Source organism: Falco biarmicus, chromosome 4 (genome assembly GCF_023638135.1).
Source record: "Falco biarmicus isolate bFalBia1 chromosome 4, bFalBia1.pri, whole genome shotgun sequence".
NCBI classification, from domain to species: Eukaryota; Metazoa; Chordata; class Aves; order Falconiformes; family Falconidae; genus Falco; species Falco biarmicus.
In genome coordinates, this window is record NC_079291.1 from 99,182,186 (window position 1) to 99,198,342 (window position 16,157).

General features: G+C 69.2%; 3 protein-coding genes across 4 annotated transcripts; 2 read left to right on the forward strand and 1 right to left on the reverse strand.

Moving 5' to 3' along the window:
- The first annotated feature begins 36 nt into the window (after positions 1-36).
- Positions 37-5,142, forward strand: WDR6 (WD repeat domain 6). The gene is made up of 6 exons (XM_056336708.1): positions 37-135; positions 215-2,636; positions 2,979-3,074; positions 3,276-3,392; positions 3,601-3,719; positions 3,826-5,142. Exons 1-6 carry the CDS (start codon positions 69-71, stop codon positions 4,314-4,316), a joined length of 3,312 nt encoding a protein of 1,103 aa, XP_056192683.1. The 5' UTR covers positions 37-68; the 3' UTR covers positions 4,317-5,142.
- Positions 5,039-12,667, reverse strand: DALRD3 (DALR anticodon binding domain containing 3). 2 transcript variants are annotated; one of them, XM_056336711.1, is made up of 13 exons: positions 12,376-12,667; positions 9,123-9,409; positions 8,759-9,039; positions 8,448-8,506; positions 8,229-8,351; positions 7,850-7,920; positions 7,180-7,238; positions 6,731-6,813; positions 6,524-6,647; positions 6,354-6,412; positions 6,130-6,243; positions 5,837-5,905; positions 5,039-5,600 (listed from the first exon to the last, which is right to left on the reverse strand). In XM_056336711.1, the coding sequence occupies exons 1-13, from the start codon at positions 12,562-12,564 to the stop codon at positions 5,481-5,483; spliced, it is 1,638 nt and encodes a 545-aa protein (XP_056192686.1). In that variant the 5' UTR covers positions 12,565-12,667; the 3' UTR covers positions 5,039-5,480. The 2 variants fall into 2 exon arrangements, with proteins under 2 accessions (XP_056192686.1, XP_056192687.1); XM_056336712.1 differs by lacking the exon at positions 12,376-12,667 and adding an exon at positions 9,502-12,181.
- A 1,062-nt stretch (positions 12,668-13,729) lies between these two features.
- Positions 13,730-16,082, forward strand: NDUFAF3 (NADH:ubiquinone oxidoreductase complex assembly factor 3). Its single transcript, XM_056336717.1, has 5 exons — positions 13,730-13,883; positions 14,074-14,266; positions 14,364-14,430; positions 14,733-14,833; positions 15,014-16,082. Exons 1-5 carry the CDS (start codon positions 13,828-13,830, stop codon positions 15,107-15,109), a joined length of 513 nt encoding a protein of 170 aa, XP_056192692.1. The 5' UTR covers positions 13,730-13,827; the 3' UTR covers positions 15,110-16,082.
- The last annotated feature ends 75 nt before the right edge of the window (positions 16,083-16,157 follow it).

Genomic DNA, 16,157 nt, shown 5'->3' on the forward strand with positions numbered 1-16,157 from the left:
GCGGGGCGGGAGCGGCGCGCGGGGCTCAGCCAATGGGCGGCGGGCCGGGTGGCGGCGGCGGCGGCAAGATGGAGTCGGTGGCGCTGGTGGCGCCGGTGACGGCGCTGGAGTTCGCGGGGGACGTGCTGCTGGCGGGTGAGCGGCGGGACGGGGACGGGGATGGGGATGGGCCGGGCCGGGCGGCGGCGGCGGCGGCTGACGCGGTGTCCCGCAGGCACGGGCCCGGAGGTGGTGGCGTTCCGGTTGAGCGGCGGCGGGCCGGCGGCGGCGGCGGGCCGGCGGAGCGTGCTGCGTGAGGCCAGCGTGCTGGGGCTGCGGGCCGAGCGCGGCCCCGGGGCGGCGAGGCGGGTGGCGGCCTTCGGCGGGCGCTGGCTGGCGGTACTGGCGGTGCGGGCCGGCGGACCGGGCGGCGGGGCGCAGCTGGCGGCGTGCGGCGGCGGCGCGGCGCGGGAACTGGGGGCGCGCGTGTGGGAGGCGCGCTGGGCGGCGGGCGGGCGGCTGGCGCTGGCGCTGAGCGGCGGGGCCGTGGCGCTCTACGAGTGGCGGGGCGGCGGGCGCTGGCTGCAGCGGGCGAGTTGCGGCGGGGCCGGGGCGCTGCGCTGCGCCGTGCTGGCGGGGACGGGCTGGGCGCGGCTGGCGCTGGCGGCCGGCACGGCGGCGGGGACCGTGGTGGTGTGGCGGGCGGCGGCGGCGGCGGCCCCGCGGCAGCGGCTGCGCGGGCACCGGGGCGCGGTGCTGGCGCTGTGCTACGCGGCGCCGCGGGGGCTGCTGGCCTCCGCCTCCGAGGACCGCAGCGTGCGGCTCTGGGCCGTGGGCGAGCTGGGCGACGGGGACGGGGCGGGCGGCGGGGCGGGCGCCTGCCTGCTGGTGTGCTACGGGCACGGGGCGCGGGTGGCCGCCGTGGCGCTGCGGGGGCCGCACCCGGTGAGCGCGGGGGAGGACGGCGCCTGCCTGGAGTGGGACGGCGGCGGCGGCGTGCGGCGGGCGCGGCGCGGGCACCGGGGGGCCCTGCGCGCCCTGGCCCTGCTGCCCGCCGGCGGCCGCCTGGCCACGGGCGGCGACGACGGCGGCGTGCGGCTGTGGCGGCCCCGGCGTGCGGCGCCGGGCGCGATCCCGCTGGGGGCCCCGGGGCGGCCGCGGGCCGTGCTGCTGGCGGGGCCGCGGCGGGTGCTGGCGCTGGGCGAGGCGGGCGAGCTGGCGGCCTACGAGGCGGCGGCGGGGCGCTGGGCGCCCGTGCTGCCCCCCGCCGCCGCCGCCGGGCCCCGCGGGGTGCTGGCGGCCGCCCCGCTGCCCGGCGGGGACGAGGCGCTCTGCGCCCTGGCCGGCGGCGACGGTCGCCTCCTCCTGTTCGCCCTGAGCCGCCCCGGGGCGGCCGCTCGGCTGCGGCCGTTCGAGGGAGCCGTGCGGGGGCTGGGCTGGGCCCCCCGGCCCGGGCTGCCCCCCGCCGCCGCCGCCCTCCTGGCCTCCGGGCCCGACGGGGAGCTGCTGTGGCTGGACGTCGCGCACCGGCCCGGGCGGGCGCCCGGCGTGCGGCTGATGGGGCGGTACCTGCTGCCCGCCTGCCGGCAGCGCTGGCACACCTGCGCCGCCTTCCTGCCCCGGGCAGGGCTCCTGCTCTGCGGGGACCGCCGTGGCTCCCTCCTCCTTTTCCCCTGCAGCGGCTGCTCGGGCCGGGCTGCGGAAAGCGCTGGCATCACCTGCAGTGGCACCAACCCAGGCGGCGAGGGCTCCAGCAGCGAGTCGGAGACCTCTCGCTTGGTGCACAAAGGGGCTCTTCCCCTTGAGGCCCCGGTGTCCGTGCTCTTCGGGCTCCATGGGAAGACAGGGGTTACCTCGGTGACCTGCCACGGGGAATACATCTACAGCACCGGCCGGGATGGCGTCTACCGCCAGCTCCGCCTGCGGGACCAGCAACTGGAGGTTCTGCGGAAGCACAGGCCCTGCAAAGGGCTGCAGTGGATCGAGGAGCTGCGCTTCACCCCGGACGGGGACCTGCTCGTGATGGGCTTTCACGCTGACAACTTCGTGGTGTGGAGCAGCAGGACTGGCGAGAATCTCCACTGCATCCCCTGCGGTGGGGGGCATCGCTCCTGGAGCTACTACAGCAGCCCCTTGGCCGAGGCCTTCGCCTTCATCAAGTGTGGGGACGTGATGCTGTACCACCGTGACGCCGAGCCCTGTGAGCAGCAGGTGCTCCTGGCCTCCCTGCACGGGCGGGAGATCACCTGTGTGCGGCGTCTGGGGGCGGTGGAGGTGCCTGGCCATGCCACCCTTAACATCTTCGTCACCGGCAGTGAGGACACCATGGCCTGCATCCTGGTGCTCAGCGAGTGCTCCCGGGTGGCCGTGCCCCTTGCCCGGCTCAGTGATCATGTTTCCAGTGTGAGGGCTCTAGCGCTGGCCAGTTCCGTGGGACCTGGGGACAAAGGCTTCGGGGATGAGGGCTTGTCTGTCCTGCTCTTCTCTGCGGGTGGCCGGGCACAGATCGAGTGCTACCGGCTGCTGTGTGCCAGGGACCCAGCCTCCGAGAGCGCCGTGGCCTGCCAGGTCATCCATGTGGGCTCCCACCGCCTGGACGAGCACTGGGAGCGGAAGAAGAACAGGCACAAGCTCATCAAGATGGACCCAGAGACAAGGTGATGCTCAGGGCCTGCCCAAGGCAGGGTTAGCAGTGGCCACAGTCCGGACAGGTATTGGAAACAGCACTGGTTTCCACTGGGATACCTGCTCTGTGCGGCTGTGGGCCCTGCTGAGGCAGAAGGAGCCAGCGTGGCTTTGTGCACGCACCCCTGGTGTCCCGTGCCCAGTGGCTGGGCCTCAAGGGGCCTTTGGGCCTAGGGAAAGGCTCAGTCTTTTTCTCGTTATCTCTGACTGCTCAGAGTTGCATCCCACGCTGGGCTTGGGCTGCTCTGCTGGGCCACCTGCATCCCTGGGGCTGCAGGCATCCTGAGGCAGCAAGCATCATGTGTCTGCTGCAGGTACATGTCCCTCTCAGTCATTCCTGGGACCAGCACCAAGCAGCTGCCCATGCCCTGGAAGTTCCTGGCTGCTGCCTGCAGCGACGGATCAGTCCGGTGAGGAGCCGTCACTGGGCCTGGCAGGGAGAGCAGAGCTGGGGCTGGCGATGGGAGCAGAGCAGGCTCTGCAGGAGAGGCTGCTGCCATGGATATAGCCAGCTGGGAGCTGGGAGCAGGATGGCGCATGGTGGGAAGTGGGGGTAGAGGTGCTTGGAGCCCGCTTCTCCCACAGCCAACTGCCTCCTTGCCCCATCACAGGGTCTTTGGGCTGCTGGAGGCTGCTCGGAAGCTGGTGCTGGTGGCAGAGTCGTTTCACCACCAGCGCTGTGTGCTGAAGGTGGAAGCGTTTCTGTACACGCGGGCAGGAGGGGAGAGGTGAGCCCTGAACGCTGTGCTGCAGCTGCTGAGACTTTGGGAAGTGTTTGTACTTGCAGGGAAGGCAGCCAGCAGCTCAGCAGGCGGAGGGAAGGGAGAAGTCAGTCCGCAGGGGCTGTTCTGCCACTTCCCCGGGTCTTGATGGGGACCCTTGGGTCTGCCCGCCACAGGGCTATGGCCAGAGGCTCCCCCAACATGTCCCTTCTAGGAGGCACCTCCTGTGCAGTGCAGCCACCGATGGCAGCATCGCCTTCTGGGACATCACCAGCCCCATCGCGGAGGCGGCGGCCACCCTGCAGCAAGCAGAGGGAGAGATGCAGCCCCTGGGTGGGTGCAGCTACCGGCAGCTCTGCTCTGCCTCCCAAGGGAGGCCACGCTGGTGGCTCCTCTGCTCTCTCTGACCAAGGTGACAGTTACTCTCCTGTTTTCCCAGCCCTGGGCACACCGCTGCTCACCATCATGGCCCACAGCTGCGGTGTGAACAGCCTTCACATCCGCGAGATGCCGGAGGGACGTTACCTGGTGGCCAGCGGCAGCGACGATGGCTCCATTCACGTCTGCCTGCTGGAGGTGGCCCTGGGCGGGGGAGAGGCCGCAGGGGGGACCTGCTTGCACGTCCTGGAACGGGTGGCCCGGCCCTGTGCCCACGCTGCCCACGTGACAGGGATCCGGGTGCTGCGGCCAGACCTGCTGCTCTCTGCCTCCGTGGACCAGCGCCTGACGCTGTGGCACCGGCACCCGGGCGAGCTGGACGAGCTCAGCACCACCTTCTTCCACGTGCCTGACCTGGCCGAGCTGGACTGCTGGGAGGTGAGGGAGGCTGGGGGGCAGCTGCGGTACTACTGCGTGCTCTGCGGGCAGGGCCTGGAGATGCTGTGTGGCATGGCCCCCCCCGAGCCCCCTCCACCAGAGGCTCCCCAGTAATGGGACAGGTGAGCAGCACACACCCTGCGGTTGTGCTCTGCCCGTCACCGCAGCCCCTGTGATGTGGTCACACAGTCTGCATGGCGATGTGGCCCCTCTCGAGGGGACAGGCGTGCTCGGCTCCCTCGCAGACAACACAGCCACATCTGGGGTGCTCAAGGCCGGTGCTCTCAAGGGAGAAGGCAGATGTGACCCCTCGTGGACAAGCCTGCTGCTCCCCAGGCAATAGAGTGTGGTCATCAGCCCACCCTGCCCCGGAGAAGCTCCTCCTCCCCAAGGTGCGAGGGACCCACATCCGGGCTGTCCAGCCCTGGTCCCAGAGAGCAACCTGCTCAGGAGGGTGCTGAGCACCAGGGCCCAGCTCTGGAAGCTTGAGGGCCGCGGGTGGCCAAGACTAGTCAGGCGCTGGTCTGGCACACAGCAGGCTGCAGCCTTCTGCTCCCCGCAACATGGCCCCGTGCGATGGCCCGGGCCCCGCGGTGCTGGGGACTCTGCAGAAATGAGTGGAGCTCACCAGGAGCACAGATCCGCTGCAGCAGCAGCCTGCAGGACGAGGGGGGCTGTGCCAGCCTGGGCTTGGCCACCCCACCCCCAGAGCGCTGCCTCGAGCTGAGCGGGTTGTTCCTGCACAGCAAGAGAAGGAGAAGGACAAACAGCGGCACGTGGCCCCAGCCCTGCCTGGAGCAAGGTGCACTGCTGGGGTCAGACTCACACACGGCCTCTGTCCAGCAACAAGTGTATTTGTCCAGCTCAAGCAAGCCTTGAGCCTCAGCAGCTCCCTGCCAGCACGGAGCAACCTTCAATACATGGCTCTGAGTGAAGCAAAGTTGGTGTCTGGCTTTGTGGTGACTGGTCCCTGGTGCCACCTTCCCTCATACTCCACAGCCCGGCTTGCCGGCTGCTACAGGCGTCCTCGCTTCTGCTGGCGTGGATGTGGCAGGGCGCCCATCGCCCACGCCCGGCACAGCTGCAGGTGGCGAGCGGCCAAACCCTCAAATGGCACGGGCGGCGGGGAGCACCTGCGTGGGGCTGAGGCATGTCCCGACTCCCTGCCCGACGGTGGGGCAGCCCCTCACCCTGCCAGGGAGGACGTGCCCTGTCCTTCCCCTCATGGCATGTTGTCCTGGTGCCTGTCGCACCTCGGCACAGCCCTTCAGTGGTGGCTCAGATCTGGCTGAGAGGAGGGAGGTGCAGAGTCGCCAGCGCGCTGTGGAACACATCCCTCACTGCTCCCAGCAGCCGGAGGCGGGCAAACATCTGGTCAAAGAGGTGAGGGAACGGCTCCTGCAGGGAGACCAGCAGCAACTTGAGCCTGGTGGCCATGCTGCCCCTTGACAGGCTAGCCCTAGAGGCACTGCTGCCTCTGCACCCCCTGTATGCATCCAGGGGCTGGTGCTGGGCTGCATCACACTGCTGGCACCCTGGAGCCCCATTCCCCACGTAGCTGCCCCACAACTGGAGTCCAGCCCCAGGAAGGACTGCAGGGCCGCAAGCCTGCAGGCTTGGGCTGTCCAACTCACCCCCAGGACATGCACCCGGTTGTAGTAGGAGCTGAAATCCATGCTGAGCTGGATCAGGAACTTGCACACCTGCAAGACAGACGGCTTCTGCTGGCATGGCAGGGTCTGGCCGGCCTTGGGCCCTTGCCCCATCCCAACCACAGCAGAAGCAGCCCCACTGGTGTTAAAGTCTCTTCCCTCGGCACCACCCCTGCATCACTGACCGGTGGGCCGCACCCTGTCAGCATGTAGCTTTGCCCTAGGCAAGGACTGTTGGAGCAGCACCCATGGGTGCTACGGCACGTGGCACTTACTGTCTCTGTGTTGGCTGTGATCCGGATTCCCTTGGTGGGTGCCGGTAGCTGTGCTGCCTGCTGCAGGACTTCAGGGAAGGGCAGGAGATAGTTGAAGAGCAGGAGCCATTCGCCCTGTGAAAGGATTACGTGTGTAAGAGAGGGCTGGATCCTCCTGGGCCAGCAGCATCCACCACCAGAGCTGAGGGCGTGCAGGTCCCTGCATTCCCCTTGTCAGCACTCACCTCTTCCCGGAGGCAAGAGAAGTTCAGTTCCGACGCTGGTGGCAGAGGTGGGTACGTGCCTGGAATGGAGGCGGGAGTGTTACTGCACCCGGAGAAGCCCCTGCGGCTCCGTGCGTGAGGAATGGCCCAGCAGTGACTGTTAAGAGGGGGGTCACGGGGCTGGTGCTCACCCCGCTCCACGGCCTGTTGGTAGGTGGCGAAGAGTGTGGCCAGCCGGGCACAGTTGTACATCACGAAGGCACCGCTCTTGGTTCCCTTTGTGGAGATGCTGCTGTCCTCCAGGTCCAGGGTGATCTGAGGGCAGGGAGAAGTCACAGTCTAGGCTGCTCAGCCCAAAGCCGCTCCCCCATTCCCACGGCTCGCCTGCCCTGTCCTACCTGACTCCGGTGAGCAGTGCTCAGCATCTCAAACCTGATGGCAGCCACCGTGAGGGTATCAATCACCTCAGTCCAGGCCTCATCTGTGGAGAACACAAGTGGCATCACACACAGCTTGCTCCATTCCAATGTACTGTCACCCCCAGCGCCCAGGCAGGAACCGCCCTAGGGCCAGGGGGCTCAGGTGGCAGCAGGGGACCACCACATTTCCCCAGACCTGGCCCCCGTCTGCAGGTGCTGCTCTGCGCCAATGCCCTGCGTGGCAGTTTAGATGCCTGCGCCCAAGCAGGCTCAGCACCAGGCTCCATAAGGGAGGGGAGAGGGAGCACCATGCAGGGGAGGAGAGCCCCACTGGCTGCAGACTCGGAGGTGAGGGGGGAGACTCGTGGGAGCAGTGGAGATGGGGATGGAGCAGCATCTGCGCATGGAGGCACAGAGCAAACCCTCACCTTGCGCAAGTTCCCCATACTTCATCACAGAAGCTTCGTACATCTGGCACTTTCGGAGCCTGGGAGGAACACAGACACTCACAGCCACCACCCCTGGGCTAAGCTGGCCCCAGAGAGTGCCCCAGGGCTCCCCCAGCCTTTGGGCTGCTCAGGGCTTCCCAACTGCAGCAGCAACCCAGCCAAGCAAAAGCAGTACAAAACCTCTGCAGGCTGGGCAGGGACACCTGCACCATAGCCAGCCCCTTGTGGCGCTGCCTGGAGAGGGCTGCAAGGAAGCCACTGCACTGGGGACAAGTTTTGCCTTTTGGCTGAGAAAGGGCCACCCCCATGCCAGGGCTGTTGCTAATGCGTGAAGGCAGGGAGACACCGTCCTGCACCACTGCAGCACCTGGCCCCTGCAGCTGCCTTCCCTTCTGGCAGCCCTCTGGCAGAACTGAGGGCCAGAAGCTGGAGGAGGCCACTGCAACTGGGGAGGGCCCTGGGGGCTCCATCCCGCACCTCCAGTCCTCTTGAAACAACCCTGAGGCCAAGGAAAAGCAGAATGGATGGACTGCACAGAACTCTGTGCACCACCAGCTCGCTCAGTGTTGCGGGGTGGCTGCCTGTGCGCCCACGGGGCCAGACAGAGCACAGGGAGCCTTGGCAGGCACCTTGCTACACACCAACTTACTGAAAGTACTGCTCTGCCCCGATGGGCGATGGGGGGTTTGTCACCTTCACTGGCCCACAGACAAGGTGTTTCTGAAAGAGAGGGGAGAGGCCAGGGCTTAGGTCAGACTCCAGACCTCCACCAAAATACAGTGCAGGAGAACCAGACTAAAACCAGCTCTGTTCTCACTGTGTCACTGCGGTCTTCTCCTGCCCCCCTTCCTTAGGACTGAAATCCCAAGGGCCGAGATGCTGCTTCATGGCTTGGCAGGAGTGTGGGGAGGCCACCAAGGGAAAGGGAAGCCTCACAAGGGCCTCAGCATTTGCTGTGGGGATTGAAGGAACCTGGCCGAGCGCAAGGGTACTGGGGGCCACAGTGAGGAGGGTCAGAGGTTCCTCACCTGCAAAGCCGTGTGGGCTCCCGGATCCAAAATCCTCCAGAGCAGATCCAGCTGCTGCTGCTGGAATTCCTCCTCACAGCTCACCACGTGTATGATGCTGCAGCAGCTCCCTTGGCCTCCAGCCTGCAACAGAGCACAGCAGGGAGCTCAAATGCTATTGCATGACGTAAGGGAATGATGTCCGGGAAGCGAGAGGCAGGCAGCGCTGCAGTTACTCACCGTGCACTGCAGAACGGCTTGCTGCAGCTCAGCCAGGGACCACAGCTTCCCCTCTGTCACTGAAAGAAGGAAGGACAGTCAGAGTGGGCTACAAAAGGTTAGCCACCCCCCACTATCTGGTCTGCCCCAGGCTGGCTGCATTTCTGGCTCTAACCAGACTGAAGGGGAGTAAGAGGAGAAGGCAATTTGGATCCAACACACACATCACCACCCCCTTATTTTCTGTAAAACCAATCAGGAAAAAAAGGAAACAGGCCTGTTCGCAGCCATTTGTCCCCCTGCTGTCACACTAGAGCTACTATGAGGCTCACCCAGAAGGACATCTAGATTGGGGTCATAGCCCACCAAGCCCTGCTGCTCCATGAAGCTCTTCAAGTGCACTTTACAGATGACATCCTCGGGCAGCACGGCTGCGTCCAGCCCCCGCTCACAGGCTGTGGCACAGGGGCACCGGCTTAGCGCTCGCTTCAAGGCCAAGACAGCGTCAGGGAGGGACGAGCCACCGGAGCCAGAGGGCCAGTCGACGTGGAGCTGCCGTAGGAGCTCCCGGTCACCCTCCTCAGCCAGGGCAGGGACCAGGCAGACGCCAACCCTGCGGGATAGGGAGAGGGGGGCGCTGGCAGCCGACCCTGCGGCATAGGGGGAGGGGGGCGCTGGCAGCGGTGTGGCACTCACCCCTGGGTGCGCAGCAGCTGGGCCAGGTGGTCGGCCAGCAGGAGCGGGCGGAGGTGCCGGAGCCGCAGGGCGGCGGGGCCACGCAGGGCCGGGCAGTGCAGCACCACCACCCCCCCCTGCGCCGCCGGGGCCGGGGCCGGGCCGGGCGGGGGCCCCAGCAGGCGCCGGAAGGCCTCGGGGCGCCGCAGCTGCACTGCCAGCCCCGCCGGCGTGTGCCCGCAGCCCCGCACCGGCAGCACCCCCGGGCCGCGCAGTGACGTCACTCCCGCCACGACGTCAGCGGGCACCTGCCGGGCGAGACGGCAGAGTCAGGCCCGTACCGTACCGGGCCCAGCCCGCAGGCCCTGGCCGCGGCCTGACCCACGCCGCCGCGGCCTACCTGCCCCCCGGGGAAGGCGGCGCTCAGCGCGGCCCGCGGCGCCAGGAAGTCCCGGTGCCGCAGGTTGCGGGCGCCACTCTCCTTCACCCACAGCGCGGCGGGCCGACCCAGCGCCCCGTTCAGAGCCCGCAGCGTCGCCGCCACCTCGGGCCTGTCCTCGCCCGCCTCCATGGCCGCCGCTTCCGCCGCTGTCCGCCGGAAGTGACATCACCGGCCCGCTCACACGCCCGCGGTCGCAGGTTGCCGCCATCTTGGGCGCGGCGCGCGGTGCTCCCCGGCGGCCATCTTGGGCGTGGGCGGGCCGGGCGGGGCTTGGCCGCCATCTTGGGGGCGGTGGGCGCGGGGCCGCCATGATGTGCGCGGCGGGCAGGGCCGGGCCGCCATGGTGGGTGCGGCGGGCCGGGGTGCCCGGTGCCTGAGGAGCGCGGTGGGGCTCGGCAGGGTGTGTGCCCCGGCACTGCCGCCCTCCGCAAAGGCCTCTGGGGAGGCCCCAGTCCCTCACCGGCCCCGGCACAGCCTCCTGCCAGCATGGCCTGGCCGCCGGAGGGCCAGCGGTGGCACCCTGAGGGGAGGCTGCGGGGCCAACAACCAGCAGGGCGGAGCGCTGCCCCCCCGCAGCCCTGGGCTGGGGACCAGGGGCAGCTCCAGCCCGGAGGGGAGGGGGCACTGCTCCTCAGCCCCCTCTGGGCTGCTCCTGCCGGTCCCCAGGCGCTAAGGGGGCCCAGAACCGAAGCCACTGGCTGCTGAGCAGAAGCAGGAGCGCCAGAGACTGTGCCAGGGCTGGACAGGCCCAGGCAGCCGCTGCCACTGCACAGGAGACGGGCTGCCCGGGCAGCAAGTGCAGCTGAGTGCCAGCAGCTGCCCCTGGGCTGCCGGGAGCCACAGGGCAGCAAGGGGCCCCGTGGGCAGGTTTGGCAGCCCTGGGCCGTGGCGGGCGGGTGGTTTTGGATGGACCAGAAGACCCTGGCTGTGGGCACAGAGTAACTGCCAGGCCCAGGCTTGCCATTTCAGCCTTGCCACCCTTGAGGCGCCCAGGGCTTGGCTAGGGTGTGACAAGATGGTTGAGGAGCCTCACCTGCACTTGTGAGGCAACTGAGCTCTGCACAGCGAAGGACAATGAGCAGCTGTGGGTGCCCTCCCTGCTGTGCCCTCCTCTGAGCCTGCTTGCTGCCCCAGCTCTGGCTGCTCTGCTGGTCCCAGCAGGAAGGATGGGTGCCAGGAGCTGCCCTCCTGCCTAGCACATTAGCAAAGCATCCCACTCATCAGCCCCGTGAGGAAGGAGCTGGAAACGATTAGATCGTGCCATTGCGGTCTTGATTACACGTGCAGATCCGAGCTCCTCCACAGCAGTAGCATCTCAAGCATAGATCTGAAAGAGTGGAGGGCCCACAAAGCTGCCTGGCTCCCCGAACAGTGCAGACAGGCAGGCAGCGACCGATATGGCTCCCCCTGGGGCTGGAGTAGAAGCCAGCTCTGATCCGGGGACAGGGACGAGGGCCCGGCGTGCCCCAGCCCCATGCCACCAGGCCTGCTCGGTGAGGAGTGCGTATCAGGAAGCGCCAAAACCACGTCCCACCAGCAGCAGGGAGCATGTGTCCCCGCGGAGCTGGGGACCTGCCCTTCCCTTCCTGTCCCCATGAGGCTGGAGGGGGGGGGGGGGCGCTCTGCCTGCAGGGCCCAAACCGGTTCCTCCAGGGCTTGTGCGCTGGCAGGGCCAGGGCGAGGGCAGATCCTGGCAGCACAGCTCATCGCGTGGCCTCTGCCAGAAACACAGCAAATCGTCCTGGGGCTCCGTGGGCTCTAAAGCCCAGGGGCTACAGCCCCCAGCCTTGGCAAACCCGCAGCCCTGGGTGTCCCCCGCAGCGTTGCGGGGCCGTGCCATGGCGGGGTGCTCCCTGCACCACCCACAGCCAAGAGGTGATCTGAGAATCCTGCTCACACCAGACCAACTGCTGACTGTCTGCAGGGCAGGAGCCACCCACGACCCCTGCCCAGCTGGCCAGAGGGGACGCGCCGGCACGGGCTGGGAGCACACTCCAACCTCGTGTCACCACTTGGGGTGGGGTCCAAGGCTGGATCCGTCCCCATCCCCAGAGTGCCGGGGGTCCCCACAGGCAGCCCACACGAGGCCTGGCAGCACAGTGGCCCGGGGGAGGGGGTGCTCTCGGAAAGAGCTTTGGACAGACACGACATCCCCGATGGCTCTCTGGCTGCCTGCTCAGCGGGAGTGATCGTGTCATTCCAAAGCTGTCTCTCTCTAGGGGACGGATCCTGCCCGGGCACTGCTCACCCCTGCCAGCACTGGGGGGCCGCCGGGCACCAGGGAGAGCGTGGCGCGGGCCGGAGGCAGCAGGAAGCACATACAGCATCTCGTGACCAGCACCACTCTGGTGAAGGTGGCCACATCCACGCCAGCTGCCGCTCGGCACGCTCGCCCAGGCGGTTAGTCCCCAGGAAGCAAGCTGCTATTTTTAGCCGTCAGGGGCACGAGAGCAGCAGAGAGCCCCCAGCCCCGGCGTGGAGGTCTGAGCTGCGAGGCTGGGCGCCAGTGACCCCCATCCCGACACCCCCCTTCTCCCAGCGTGGCCCCCATGCGCTGCCCTGGCCCCACAGAGGGGCTGGAGCGGGGCAGGCGGCTCTCGCCCCTGGCCCAGCGCGGGGCGGCGGGCAGCGGGGTGCAGGGGCACATGGGGCGAGGCGGGGGCGGGAGCGCGGGTAACGAAACCCCAGGGCAGCTGGGCACAGCGGGGACAGCTGCTTTTGGGATTCCGTTGCCCGCGCCGGCGCCGAGGAGGGATGGGCACAGGGGCCACCACCACGCCACCCCGACCCGGGGGGCAGCTGGCAGGCCAAGGGGGGGAGAGGGTGACTTACCGCCAGGCACCAGGGCGGACGAGCTGCACGGGAGCCCGCAGCCGGGCTGGTTGTGGCTGGGGGTGCGAGCAGAGGCTGGGGTTGTGCCGCCGGCTCCCCCCGCGCCGTGGGCCGGGTGCCAAGGGGAGGGCGGCACGGCTGAGCCAAAAGGAAACTGCTTCGAACAAAGCCCCGGTGGGGCTGGAGCATCTGGTGCCAGCCCAGCGGCCCCCACCGCGGCCTGGAAACCTGAGCCACCCCCGAGGGAGGGCACCCGCCCCAGCACCTGCGCCCGGTGGCGGCACCGCATGGCCCCCGCTGCTGCCAGCGCCTCCAGCCCACCCGCCAGCCCGGTGAGGCGGCCCACGGGCCTTCGCCATGGGGGAAGTGAAACCGTGTGGGGAACCCCACCTGCTCCAGCTGGCGCTCGCCGAGGGGCACCCGGGACCCTGCCGCTGACCATCGACCGAGGGTGCCTGGCCACGGGGTGCCGGGGATCCCCGACGCCTCCCAGCCCACGCGGTGCGGCAGCGGGGAAGGTCCCGTCGCTGACACCGTGGAGCCCCTTGGTAGCCCCCGCGGTGCCGGGGCTCCGGCTGGCCCCAGGTGGGTGGCACGGGGGGACACACGTGGGTCCCCAGCCCCAGGGCACCCCACCGCGCCCCCGGTCCCCTGCTGCTGCCAGCCCCACCGCGTGTGGCCTGGGGCGAGGGGGGCGAGGACCCCGGCACCTGTCGGGGCGGGGAGGTGGCGGCGGGGGCTCAGCCCGGCCGGCAGCGGCCACCCCGCGGCGTGGCACACCGTGCCGGGGCCGGCAGGGCGGCCGGGGAGCCGTGCCGAGCCCGGGGCAGCCCCGAGCCACCGGCGGGGCCAGGCCGGGGCCGGGTGCGGAGCCGGGCGGGCGCCCCGCGGCTGCGGGACGGGAGCGCAGCCCGGCCCCGGCCCCGGCCCCGGTCCCGCTCCCTCCCGACGCCCGGCCCGGCCGCCCGTGGGGTGGCGGGGCCCCGGGACCGGGAGCCGCCCGCTCCCCTCTCACCTCCGGCCCCGCAGCCTCCGGCGCAGCAGCCCGGGCCGGTCCGCGGCCCTCCCGGCGGCGGGGATCGGGGCACCCCGGGCGGGTCCCCCGCGCCGCCGAGGCAGGGCCGGGGCAGCTCGGCCCCCAGGGCCCCGCACCCGCCGCTCCCCGCCCCGCCGCCGCTTTCGGTTTCGCTCCGGCGCCGGCCGCAGCCCGGCCAGGGCGCAACCAGGTCGGGGCGGGCCCGGGCGCGGAGGGAGGGTGTCGGTAGGTGTGAGCGCGTCCCTCCCTGCCCGCCCCCCGGCAGGAGGTGGGAGCACCGGGGGGCCCCGGGCCGGCCCCGCTCCCGCCCCCGGTGCTGCTGTCCCAGCCCCGCTCCGCGGCGGCGCCGCCGGCCACCAGGGGGCGCGGGCGAGGCCAGGGGCGGGGCGCTCTGCGCTTCCGGTGGCGGCGCGGCTATGGCGGTGGCGGCGCTGCGGCTGCTGGCGCCGGTGGTGCGGCGGGCTCCGGGCGGGTACGGGCACGGGCACGGGCGCCGGGGTCACGGCCGGCACCCTGCGGCTGGGCGGAGGGGATCGCTCTGTGGCCCAGGGGCGGTGGCCGTCGGGCTGCCGAGGGGGTAGCTGGGGGGTGCCCGTGGGGGTGCCCGTGGCTCGCTGTGCGGTGCCCGTGGGCCCCACGTGTCCGGCTCCCCGTCCCCGCAGGGTGCCGTGCCGCGCTCACCGCCTCACGCCGGCAGACGACGAGCTGTACCAGCGGACGCGGCTGACGGTGCTGGAGCCCGAGTCCCCCGGCACCATATTCATCGAGGGCTACAACAGCCGCGGCTTCACCATCAGCGGGGACCTGGTGGTGGGGCCCTGCGCCGTCCTGCCCCGCGCCATCCTCCAGTGGAACGTGAGTGCCCGGCGGGGCAGGGGCTGCCCGGCCCCCCGCGCTGTGGGTGAGCGCCCGGGGGGGTCTGCCCCGCTCAGTGCCCTCCGCGTCCCTGCAGGTTGGCTCCTACCGGGACATCTCGCAGGAGAGTCTGTCGCTGTTCCGGCTGCTGGAGCCCCAGATAGGTACGTGGGGCAGCCGGGCCAGGCTGTGCCCCTTGGGGCCAGCGGGGCGAGGCCCCAGACACAGCCCCCGCCAGCCCCGTGCTGCCATTTGGGGGGAAGGAGCTGCTCTGGCATCCTCCTGCCCTGCAGCGGGGCCGGAGGGGGGGCTGGAGGGGGGCAGCAGGCCAGGCTTCCCCCCCATTTGGGCTCCTGGGGGGGGGGGAGGTGGCTGCTGGTCCCTGCAGGGGGGGCGGCTCTGGCCCAGGCAGCCCCAGCGCGGCCCTGCCCACCCACCCTTGCCTGCGGTGCTGGCCTGGTTGCAGAGATCCTGGTGCTGGGCACGGGCGACAGGGTGGAGCGGCTCCACCCCACCACGCTGAAGCAGATGCGGGAGTGCGGGATCGCTGTGGAGGTGCAGGACACGGTAAGGAGCAGTGTGCACGGGCAGCACCCGGATGAAGGGGCTGGGGGTGGCTGCCGGGACCCCCCCCAGGGCTCTGCCTGCCTGGGATGGGCAGGGAGCAGGGGAGGTCGTGTGCCCAGCGGGGAAGGACAGCATCTCCCGGCCGAGGGCTGGGGCTTCACTCCCTTTTCTGTTTCACAGCCAAATGCGTGTGCAACCTTCAACTTCCTAACAAGTGAAAAGCGTGTGGTGGCTGCTGCGCTCATCCCTCCGCGGGGCACCTGTGTGGGGCTGTAGGTGCTGCCTGCCGCAGCCAGGGGATGAGCAGCAATTCCCTCACCTGCCTGAAGCCCCCGAGCATCACTGCTCCTCGTGGAGGAGCGCTTTGGATTAAGCTTTCAGAGCTGCTGGCTGGGTGGCCGCTCTGCACACGGGAGGATGCTGTGAAATGCGTGGGCTCGGCTCTGCCCGATGTCCCTGGCTTCTCGGCCTCCTTGCCCAGGCCGGGGGCTGTGGGGCACAGCAGGAGGCATGAGCATTGCTGGCAGCGCCGCACCCACAGCCCTGCTCTTCTGCCGAGGTGGTGCCTGGTGCCTTGGCAGCAAGAAGCCGTGGCCCCGGGGCAGGGTGGAGGCTAGCGGGGTGAGCTGTGCACCCCCCGGCACATTTGGAGCTCCTCAAGGAAAATACATGTAAATCAGAAACACACAAAGCGATTGCGTGGTGGTTAACACACAGCAGCGCGAGGCTGTAACCCACCAGCAGTGAGTGAGCTTGCTGTGGGCAGCATGCGTTGGTGCCAGGGGCATCACTGGCACAGCCAGCACCAGCAACTGGTGTGTCCCAGCTGGTGCTGGCCTGCCCCGGGCTTTCCTGTGGGTTCTCGTCCTGCTCTGCAGCACCAGTGTCACTTGCGAAGCCTCGAGCTGCAAGTGGTCCCTGGGTGCTGCACCCTGTCTCCCTGCAGGCTCAGCTCAAGCAGGGGACACTGAGATGGTCACTGTCATGTCACCCCTACCTTGCACTGGTTTGTGGCCATGGATGCCGCCCCTGGGGCTGGGGAAGGGTGTACGTGTACCTAATAGCAGGCTTGTGCCCCAAACCCTGCCACCTCTGTGTGCCCAAGGGGGGTGGGATGTGGCTGTAGTCCGCAGCCCTGGGTGAGGCCGTGGGGAAGCTTTGCTTGACAAGTTAGCTGCTTTAATGAATGTTTGACACAATTATGTTGTAATTTAAAGCTCTGGGTTTAGCATGTGTGGATCTAATTTGACATCGCCATGCTGCGGAGTGATTTTTTTTTCAGTCAACAACATCGGTGACACAAAGTACTGACGGTAAGCACATG